Genomic DNA, 11,544 nt, shown 5'->3' on the forward strand with positions numbered 1-11,544 from the left:
GTACGCACCGTCCCAGCCAACCCGCCACTTTTGATGCGTATGCACCGTCCCAGCAAATTGTGCCTGATTTGCTGGGACCAGATTACATGGTGTGTATCTAACTAGCTCTCAATGATGACGTAAGAAATATGTGTATTAAAGGACCCAATGCCAGAGTGTAATTGGTTTTCGATGGTGACGTAATGACGATATGTTTTAGTGTTGGGAGGATATTAAAGGTAATGCTCCTGTGTATACATGTATGTAATCTGGCACCACTGCCGTATCAGGCACAATTTGCTGGGACGGTGCATACGCATCAAAAGTGGCGGGTTGGCTGAATGGTTTTTGGCGCAAAGTAACCAGAGTATGCCGCTAATCAACTTACAAATTACATATACATATATAGTATATGTATAACTAGCTCTCAATGATGACGTAAGAAATATGTGGATTAAAGGACCCAATGCCAGAGTGTAATTGGTTTACGATGGTGACGTAATGACGATATGTTTTAGTGTTGGGAGGATTAAAGGTAATGCTCCTGTGTATACATGTATGTAATCTGGCACCACTGCCGTATCGGGCACAATTTGCTGGGACGGTGCATACGCATCAAAAGTGGCGGGTTGGCTGGGACAGTTTTTGGTGCAAAGTAACCACAGTATACCGCTAATCAACTTACAAATGACACATATATATAGTAATATATAACTAGCTCTCAATGATGACGTAAGAAATATGTGGATTAAAGGACCCAATGCCAGAGTGTAATTGGTTTTCGATGGTGACGTAATGACGATATGTTTTAGTGTTTGGAGGATTAAAGGTAATGCTCCTGTGTATACATGTATGTAATCTGGCACCACTGCTGTATGAGGCACAATTTGCTGGGACGCTGCATACGCATCAAAAGTGGCGGGACGGCTGGGACGGTGCGTACGGCGCAAAGTAACCATAGTATACCACTAATCAAATTACATACATGTACATAGTATTATGTATAACTAGCTCTCAATGATGACGTAAGAAATTTGTGGATTAAAGGACCCAATGCCAGAGTGTAATTGGTTTTCGATGGTGACGCAATGACGATATGTTTTTTACACCTAATAATTAGAAATTTTAAACGTTCCTTCACAGAGATACTGAGATTTGACAGTTTATAGCGGTCGAAAGTACTTGCGCACTCTGCTTGCGCACTAGTTGGCCATTCATGGCCTACTAGTGTGCAAGTATGCACTCGACAGAGTGCAGTTCTAGTTGTTATCTCAAATAGTCTGCGGTTGAGATGGAGGGGCATTGTATAGTTGTACACATGCATGTTTAAACAATAAAGACAAAAACATGCCTAATTTCTACAGGAAACTCCATGACATCTACAACACCTCCGGCCACATCCCTTCCGGGATGGATGAATGTCACTGCCAAGCCACCACGAGGGGGAGACGTTCGACTGGTAAACGGAGGAAACAACTGCTCTGGCAGAGTAGAGATCTACTTCCATGGAGAGTGGGGGACAGTGTGTGATGATAACTGGGACATCAAAGATGCCCGGGTGGTGTGTAGACAGTTAGGGTGTGGCCAGGCGCTGTCAACTCAACAAAGCACAAATGTTGGACCAGGCAGTGGGCCCATCTGGTTGGATGAGGTCAGCTGCACAGGCTTTGAGTCAGAGCTGGCACGGTGCACGCATCGCGGGTTGGCATCCCACGATTGTAGTCACATAGAAGATGCTGGTGTTGTCTGTGCAGGTAATATTAATACAATCTCTCTCTCTCTCTCGTTGTGTGTGCGAGTCGCAGCAAGTGTCTCTGTAGTTGATTAGATTTTCTACGCCTGTCCTGTCTGTGTGTCTTTTCTTTTTTTGTTTAGAGACATATCTAGCTGTAATGCAAATGTTTACTTTCCACAGAAAACTCCGACAAGCAAACACCAGAGGGAGACATTCGACTGGTAAACGGAGAGAGCACCTGCTCTGGCAGAGTAGAGATCTACTTCCGTGGAGAGTGGGGGACAGTGTGTGATGATTACTGGGACATGAATGATGCCCGGGTTGTGTGTAGACAGTTAGGTTGTGGCCAGGCGCTGTCAACTCCACATAGCACTCGTTTTGGACCAGGCAGTGGGCAAATCTGGATGGATGATGTCCACTGCACAGGCTTTGAATCAGAGCTTGCACTCTGCACACATGAGGGCACACATGTGGGAGACCACAATTGTGGTCACGAAGAAGATGCTGGTGTTGTCTGTGCAGGTAATATTAATACAGCAAGTACAGTAGGTGTCAAGGCAGACAGGGAAGTTGGGAACCCAAATGTAGACAGAGACAAGGAAACATCGTATAATGCCAAAAATCCAGAGTATTTATTTACTCAAAAACACAGTAGGTCTTCCAAAACTTTCAAGGCAAAAATTAACTCAAGTCCAAGTTTCCAAAAGCAGAATACTTAGGTCTTCGGTTGGGAGCTGCATGGAGAGGTGGTCAGGCTGGCAGGCAGGCACTGAGGAAGGAGACCAAGAATTAGAAGCAGGCCAGTAAAGGAGCGGAATAGGTTCTTAAGTCTTCACAGAATACAACTGACCTAGTGCATAAAGCACAGAGGTGCACTGGCCGAAGGAGGAACTAGCACTGAGCACTGCGTGCCGTCACAGCAGGTATTTGTAGACAGCCAGCAGCCAGGTGATTGCCAGATGGAGACCAGCCAGGTAATTGCCAGGACACACCTCCCTGGATGTGGAATGGCAGTTCCAACCTAAAAAGACAGAAACAGAAGAGTCAGAACAGACAGCCAGTCAAGCTGCCATGACAGTAGGCCTATCTCTCTGATGTGTTAATACCCCTCTCTCTCTCTCTCTCTCTCTCTCTCTCTCTCTCTCTCTCTCTCTCTCGTCAGAGTTTGTGAGGTTGGTGAATGGGACAAGTTCGTGTTCAGGCAGAGTGGAGGTGAAGTCTAACCAGTCGTGGGTCTCAGTGTGTGAAGATGCTTTTGACCAGCAGGATGCAGAGGTGGTCTGTAGGGAGATTGGCTGTGGCGCTCCTTCAGTCCTCCAGGGGGCGCTGTATGGAGCGGTGGAGGCTCCAATGTGGACCAAAGAGTTCCAGTGTCAAGGCAACGAGTCTGTTCTCCTGGACTGTGGAACCTCAAATTCAACTAGAAACACCTGCTCACCTGACAAGACTGTTGGACTGAAATGCTCAGGTAACAAGCTGCACTTTGGGATAGAATAATAATCCAAAAATATAGTTTCTCTATAATAATCCAAAAATATAGTTTCTCTTTTACCTGAACCATTAATTGAGCCAAATAGTCAGTTTTCACTGCTTACTATTATTTAAAGGCGAATTCCGGACCAGCTGTTTTATTATTATTATTATTATTTATTTATTTATTTTTAGCTTAAACGACCACTTCACCGCTTTTCAACCTATGTTCATATAATAGGTCCTCACTAATAATCATGATAAAATGGCACGATTGTTTCTGTCTGTGTCTCATAGGAGGGCTGTGGGCAGTCATCATTAGGCAGATCCATTTTCATTATCGTGAGAACGATGGCTTCCATTTTCGCATTGCAACTTTTCAGGACTAGAAAGCCAGAAAGCCTGCAGTTTCTGGAAGACGGTTTCTGAACTGCCCACAGCCCTCCTATGAGACACAGACCGAGTAGAAAGAAATTGCGCCATTTTTTTTATGATTATTAGTGAGGACCTATTATATGAAGATAGGTTGAAAAGTGGGGAAGTGGTCCTTTAAATGTATCCATTGTGTATGTATCAATCCAGGAAAAACTCTTCTTCAATCGGGCGTTTTTTTTATTTCTTTTTCTTTTTTCTGTTGTAGATGATGTGGAAAATAACTCCACAGAATGTTGTCCTTTCATTGACAATGTTGACAATGAAGGGAAAATGTACGTCAATAGACGTCATAGGCTACAGCTTTTATTCTCACACGTCTCAATATTTGCCACTGGCAATGAAAAATGTGGTTGTTCATGAGATGATGTATGATGATGTATCATGTTAAGAGCGCCCCTCATTTTGAGATTGAGATGGAGGGGGCATTGTATAGTTGTACACATGCATGTTTAAACAATCAAGACAAAAACATGCCTAATTTCTACAGGAAACTCCATGACATCTACAACACCTCCGGCCACATCCCTTCCGGGATGGATGAATGTCACTGCCAAGCCAACACGAGGGGGAGACGTTCGACTGGTAAACGGAGGGAACAACAGCTGCTCTGGCAGAGTAGAGATCTACTTCAGTGGAGAGTGGGGGACAGTGTGTGATGATGACTGGGACATGAATGATGCCCGGGTGGTGTGTAGACAGTTAGGATGTGGCCAGGCGCTGTCAACTCCACAACGTTTTGGACCAGGCAGTGGGCCCATCTGGTTGGATGATGTCAGCTGCACAGGCTTTGAATCAGAGCTTGCACGGTGCAGATATCCCGGGTTGGCATCCCACAATTGTGGTCACGGTGAAGATGCTGGTGTTGTCTGCGATGCAGACGGTAATGCTAATAATGTCAGGTTGGTGGGAGGAACCAGTAAATGTACTGGCACAGTGGAGATGATAGACCTGGGACAGTGGAAACCAGCTGGGAATGATCACTGGAACCTGAAGTTATCATCTGTAGTGTGTAGAAGTCTGGACTGTGGGTATGCTGTTTCAACTGTGTCAACGCACAGCCGTTTTCCAAATGTATGGAGGATTTTATCTTCCTGTGTTGGATCTGAATCTTCACTGATGCAGTGTGGAACAAAGACGTTGGACAGATACAAGAACGGTGTGGTCGTGACCTGTTCAGGTAACCAACAATGACCTATACCGTCATTTATATTCTATCTATCTATCTATCTATCTATCTATCTATCTATCTATCTATCTATCTATCTATCTATCTATCTATCTATCTATCTATCTATCTATCTATCTATCTATCTATCTAACTAATGATGATGATGAGGATGCACACGCATATTAGACACACTGACATGCGGAAACAACGGTCGGACATGGGGTGGAACATGCACTGCTCCCGTGCTTGTGGTTATGGTTAGGTTAGGGTTTGAGGTAGGTTGTCTGTCTAATGACAGTCGGACCAATATGAGTATTTATATTATTGTAGGCTCAAGTAAAGAGTCGTGTAGACGACACATAATAATGTCAGTGTCTGAATGTAAATCATTGCAGTTAGCAGAGTTCAACCTGACGGTATTCAGGCCAGGTTTTTAAAGACCTCTATGCAAGTTGGTCTGCGCCCCGGTTGCCACCTTCGATATTTCCGGCACTTATTACCATTGCTTTCTTTTTTTTCTTTTTCTATAATTATGAATTCTTCTGTTTGGGGATTGTAATTTCCTCATTTATTTAAATATTTTAGAGACACCACACCTTACACATTATGTAAATGTACTTTCTCTGATGTGTTAATAATTTAAAATTCTCTCTCTCTCTCTCTCTCTCTCGTGCGCATGTGCGAGCGTGTGTGTGGGGTGGTGGTGGTGCGGCGAGTGAGTCTACAGAGTGAGTGAGTTTCTTTCTATATTCTTTTTCATGCTTTGCTGGGTTGCTCTTTAAAGAGGTTTTCTCTTTTATTGTTTAGCGTTAAATCCCCGCTGCAGTCAGCGGGTCTTGTGGCTCTTGTGCGCCGCAGCAGCGGCTGCTGCTGTTAGCGTCATGGTGTTTGACAAGTTGACGAGGAAACATGGCATTAAAATCTCGCCAAACTTCCCGTGCTCAGTGGAAGACTGTAGCCTGGCAGTGGCCAAGGTGGTCGGAGCGGCCAGTGTAATATCCGCCGCAAGAATGAACGGTGGAGTGGTGATTTTTGTGGACGGGGTGGAGAAGGCAAACACTGTAGTAACAAATGGTGTGGTCATAAAGGACAGGAAAGGATAAAGGTTTGTGTCCATGGCGCCCCTCGCTACACCAGCGAAAAAGGTGATGTTGTCGAATATCCCCCCGTTTATAAGTGATGAACTTATTGTGAAGGAGTTGTCCTGGTTTGGCAAAGTTGTGTCACCAGTAAAAAAGTTGCCATCAGGCTGCAAATCACCTGAGCTGAGGCACGTTGTGTCGCACAGGACACACCTGAGGGAAGCCAGCCTGTTGATGACAGTAATGTGGAGGTGTTGAACGCCGTGTTGGGCACTCAAGACAGCAGTCTAAGCGCCGGCCAGGCGGGGGAGGGGGTGAGTGTTGCAGGGGGTGGGGCTGGTTGACATGAGAGGCGAGGAGGACAGCTTAAAGGCGCAGTGAAATGAAAAAGACATTTTTCACACTTTTAGACCATATCCGTGGTCATCATATGGGCATACCTAACAATGGATGCCATTTTTTTTTGAAAATTCTCATTTCTGTGTGTTTTTATATCAAAGGTCCATAAAAACGATTGTATTATTTATTTATTAAAACGAAAGCGTGCTGCGTGATGACGTGTAGAGATACACATCGATAAAAGCCAATAACAATGAAGCTCACCCGTTTAATTCCCCATATTTGCACCTCCGTCCAACACAGCTGCTACTGATTACAGAATACTCCGTTTTTATTTCCATTCCAGATAACATCCAGGCAGTGTATTACTCGGTTTCAACTCAATCATCACGCTAAAATATGTACCTGAAAACATTATAGGGTAGAAATAAGCCACATAACAGTAAACTGGTACAGCTGGCCGACCATCTGATTTATAAACAAACACATACCACGCTGTTGCGCATAGCATAGCCACCGTCCCTAGCTACCGTCCCATCGCCTGAAGGGATGCGACGCTCTGATTGGTTCAGACCGGTGTTTCATGTTGAAACACCATTTTCATGTTGTTCACCATTTCCGTTTCACTACACCTTTAAAAGTGGGTGGGCAGAAAAGAAAGGCAAAAAATGACCCCACTGCAGGGTCACAACCAAAGAAGGCGACAGAGAGTAAAGCTGACGGGCTGATAGAACGGGGAGAGTTGGTTTGGGATGGTGGTGAAACTGGGGAGTGGGAAGGTGAGATGTCTGAATCCGAAGACGAGTCAATTCATTACAGCCTGGCAAAAAACAGTTTTTACAGAAAACAAAAAATGCAAAGGGAGTGAAGTTGAAGGATTCTTTCCCTCTGATAGAATCTTTCAAAACGTCAGCAAGAGAAAACATGAAGAAAAAAGGAAGGGGGGCTTTCACAGAACAAGAGGTCTATAGAATCAAAACGTTTCTACAGAAAGTGAATCTCGATCAAGAAAGTAATGATGTCTATTTTTTTTGTTTGTTTAATTATTTGTTTTCTACTGTCCACATTGGTGCCCTACTTTTCACACATGTCTGAGTTCAGAATTGCCACCTTGAACCTGAACGGAGCGAGGGATATTAGAAAGAGGGCAATGTTGTATGAACTGGCAAAAGTTAAAGGCATTGATGTAATGATGGTGCAGGAGACACATACTGATGGAAAAAATGAAACTGATTGGAAAGTAGAATGGGAGGGTGAAGTTTGCCTGAGCTCTTTGAGCTCAAACAGCGGGGGGGGGGGTTGCAATCCTGTTCTCCAAGAGCTTTTCTCCTATTTCGTATGATGTTCAGGTCAAGGTGGAGGGGAGGCTATTAATCGTCAAAGCAAAGTATGAGAAATATACAGTTGTTTTTATTAATGTCTATGCACCTGTCATTGGACAAGACAGAGTGATGTTTTTAAATACTTGATGATTTTTTGATGACATGTAATTCAGATGATTTTTTGTACCTCGGGGGTGATTTTAACTGTACTCAGAACGACAAAATTGATCGCAATCATGCTGAACCTCACAGGCAGTCACAAAGAGCAATGAACAACATTATTGAGACACATGATTTAATAGACATATGGAGAGAGTTACATGACACCAAGAGACAGTATACATGGGCTCACGTAAGGGACAATGTGATCTCTCTAGCCAGGCTGGACAGGCTTCATTGTTTTAAACACCAGTTCACTGTCGTTAGGAGGTGTGGCATGGTGCCAGTGGGGTTTACTGACCATTCTTTGGTGGTGGGGGATTTCTTCATCACCAATGTAAAACCAAAGAGTGCTTACTGGCATTTCAACTCCGCTCTGCTCTTGGATGAGAACTTTAAGGAGACTTTTAAGTTTTTTTGGAAGAGCTACAGAACCAAGAAACATAGCTTTGAGTCTTTAAGGCAGTGGTGGGACTATGGAAAGGTTCAAATTAGACAGCTTTGCATGAAAGCGCAGGGGGCATTGGTGCGGTCTAGGTTCTAGGGCGTTAACCAGATGGATGCACCTTCCAGTTTCTTTTTTGGTCTAGAGAAAAAGAATGGGCAGAGCAGGTTCCTGCACACGCTACGGTCACCGGGGGGGGCAGGAGCTTACGGATGCTGGAGAGATCCGGCGCACGGCAGTGGAGTTTTACTCTGACCTGTACAAGAGCGAGTACAAAGGCAATGAACTGTTGTTTGCATCATTCTGTGATGGACATCCCCAGATTCCCCCAAACGAAAACCGTGGTCAGGGGGGGACCTCTGACACTGGCTGAGCTGAGCGTTGCTTTACAAGGCATGGAGGGGTGCAAGGCCCCTGGCATCGACGGGCTGACAGTGGAGTTCTACAAAGCTTTCTGGGAGGAGTTGAAAGAGGACTTGTTGGGGGTGCTGAGTGAAAGCTTTGGAGAAATGTGTTTGCCGCAAAGCTGCAGGAGAGCGGTGCTAACTTTACTGCCCAAGAAAGGTGACCTTAAAGACATTAAGAACTGGTGTCCAGTGTCCCTCCTGTGCACAGACTATAAGGTTCTGTCCAAGGCTCTGGCCAATAGACTCAGGGAGGTGCTAGACCAGGTCGTACACCTAGACCAAACCTACTGCGTGCCTGGTAGGTCTATTGTAGACAATGTGTCTCTTATTCGTGATGTTTTGGACGTCTCTGGCTCATTGGGGTTAGATGTTGGTCTTATTTCACTTGACCAACTCAAAGCTTTCGATAGGGTGGAGCATCAATACCTGTGGAAGATCCTAGAGCGGGTTGGTCTACATCCTGGTCTTACAGCTATGATCAAGGTTCTATACCAAGACATTGAGAGTGTGCTGAAGGTGAACGGAGGACTGAGCGCTCCTTTTAGAGCAGAGCGTGGGGTCCGTCAAGGTTGCTCGTTGTCGGGCATGTTGTATGCTCTATCCATCGAACCATTGTTGCATAGATTACGGTCTGGCCTTGGTGGTCTGACCCTACCTGGCTTTAACACAGCACATGTTTTATCAGCATACGCAGACGATGTCGCAATGCTGGTCACCGAACAAAGAGACGTCGATGAGCTAGGGAAGATTGTGAACGATTTTTGCTTTCTAACCAAAGCAGGGGTAAACAGGCAAAAGAGTGAAGCCTTGGCAGTGGGTAGGTGGTCTCCCAAAGCTCCCGGGAGGCTTAGAGTGGAAACGGGGGGGTATCAAGTATTGGGCATCTACATTGGTGATGAGGCAACCATGAACAAAAATTGGGAGGGCGTAGTGGACAAGGTACAAGGAATATTGAACAAATGGAAATGGCTGCTGCCAAAAATGTCATTTAGGGGGAGAGCACTAGTCATCAACAATCTGGTGGCCTGTACCTTGTGGCATCGTCTAGCATGCATGGAGCCACCAAGTGGCTTAATGAGAAAACTCCAGGCTTTAATGGTTGATTTGATGGTTGACAGAATGCATTGGATACCTCAAGCAGTTCTGTTCTTGCCAAAAGAAGGGGGGGCAGGGACTGATTCACATTGAAAGTAGAATTGCAGCTTTCCGGGTGCAGTTCGCACAAAGATATCTCACAACTGGATACCAGTATCTCATCTGGAAGGACGTGGCAAGCACTATCTTGAGGAGGGTGGATGGACTGGGGATGGATGCTGCAATGTTTTTTCTGAATGTTAATGTTTTCAATGTGACTGAACTGTCGCCTTTTTACAAGGCGGTTTTTAAGGCTTGGGCTCTTTTTAAGTGGACGGTAGAGAAGCCAGTTTCATCACTGCACTGGTTTTTGGAGGAACCTCTTGTTGGGGGGGCTAGGCTGGACATCCAAGACAGTACAACACCTAACCTCACTGACACTCTGTGCGCTGCTGGGATGGTGACGTTGAGGATCTACAGTGAGGGGGAGGAAACCCCGGATGGAGAGGACCCTTTTCCTGAGTTGGAGATCTGGCCTGATCTGAAGGGCTGTTCAGGACCTTTGCTGGAGGAAAAAGAGGGTCAAGGCATTGATTTGTACACAGTAAATGGAAAGGGGTTGTACATGTGCTGTGTTAAAGCTCTTAACAGCTCTTCTGCAGCCGACGAGTTCTCTCGTCACCTGGGCCCCCCCCTGCCCGATACCCCCCCAGTGAATGATATGGTTCAAATTTTTAATCTTAAACTAGAGTCAGCTCTTGATATAGTGGCTCCTTTGAAAACAAAAAAGAAACATAACACCAGAGTAACACCCTGGATAAATGAGCATTCACGCTCACTGAAGCAAGAATGTCGTAGAGCTGAGCGAGCTTGGAGAAAAAACAAACTCACCATCCACCTAGAGATTCTTAAAAAGTCAACAGTCGCCTATAACAAAGCCTTGCGTCTAGCAAGGCAGGCATATTTCTCTGGCATTATTAATGAGAACAAGAAAAATGCCAGAGTCCTATTCTCTACCATTGAACGACTTTTAAACCCCCCCCCCCCCCCCCCCAGTCCTACAAGCAGTCATTCCCGGCCTCTAAAGCTAAGTGTAATGAGTTTGCATGCTTTTTTGACAACCATTTTTTTAACATTAGAGCTGATATTATGAATGGTGCTGCTGCTAGCGCAAACCTTCAAACAGCAGCTAATGGTCCCAGGGTAGATCTCTCCAGGGGGAGCCTATTATCGTTCTGCGCAATTGATGAAGACGAACTCCGCAAAACCATATCACAAATGACATCATCCTCCTGTTCATTGGATACAATTCCCACCACCTTTCTCAAAGAGGTCTTAGACAGTGTGATTGGAGATATCCTAAAAATTGTAAACAGCTCGCTACAATCAGGCGTCTTCCCAGACTCACTGAAGACTGCTGTAGTTAAGCCCCTTCTCAAGAAACACAATCTTGATCCCTCTGTTTTGGGTAACTATCGACCCATTTCAAATCTACCCTTTCTGGGCAAGGTTTTAGAAAAATGCATCTTTCATCAAGTGTTTCTACAGAACAATAATGTGCACAACAAATTCCAATCTGGCTTTAGGAAAGGTCACAGTACAGAAACAGCACTTGTAAAAGTAATGAATGATCTTAGGGTGTCTGCTGACAAGAAACATGTATCCGTTCTCTTACTTCTAGATCTAACGGCTGCATTTGACACGATTGATCATTCAATTTTAATACAGCGTCTGGAGCACTGGATAGGCCTGTCTGGTACGGCCCTGTCCTGGTTTTCCTCCTACCTATCAAATAGAAGTTACTTTGTCAATCTAGCCGAGTTTGACTCAGACAAACACAACATCAGTTCTGGTATTCCACAGGGCTCGATTCTTGGCCCTCTGCTTTTCTCCTTGTACATACTGCCATTGGGCGAACTCATTGCCAAT

At 45.0% G+C, this 11,544-nt stretch overlaps 1 protein-coding gene across 1 annotated transcript in view; it reads left to right on the forward strand.

Annotated features, from left to right (window-relative positions):
- Positions 1–2,182: 2,182 nt before the first annotated feature.
- LOC310858275 (scavenger receptor cysteine-rich type 1 protein M160-like) overlaps positions 2,183–11,544 on the forward strand; it is a gene marked incomplete at both ends in the record, with an annotated part of 36,987 nt that continues 27,625 nt past the window's right edge. Inside the window, 3 exons of the mRNA XM_083764381.1 lie at positions 2,183–2,236; positions 2,981–3,182; positions 4,107–4,796. Of these exons, the coding sequence (XP_083620507.1) occupies positions 2,183–2,236; positions 2,981–3,182; positions 4,107–4,796 (946 nt within the window). The remainder of the gene's footprint in view (positions 2,237–2,980; positions 3,183–4,106; positions 4,797–11,544) is intronic.

This window comes from Protomyctophum parallelum (genome assembly GCF_964188405.1).
Source record: "Protomyctophum parallelum genome assembly, chromosome: 5".
Lineage (NCBI taxonomy): Eukaryota > Metazoa > Chordata > Actinopteri > Myctophiformes > Myctophidae > Protomyctophum > Protomyctophum parallelum.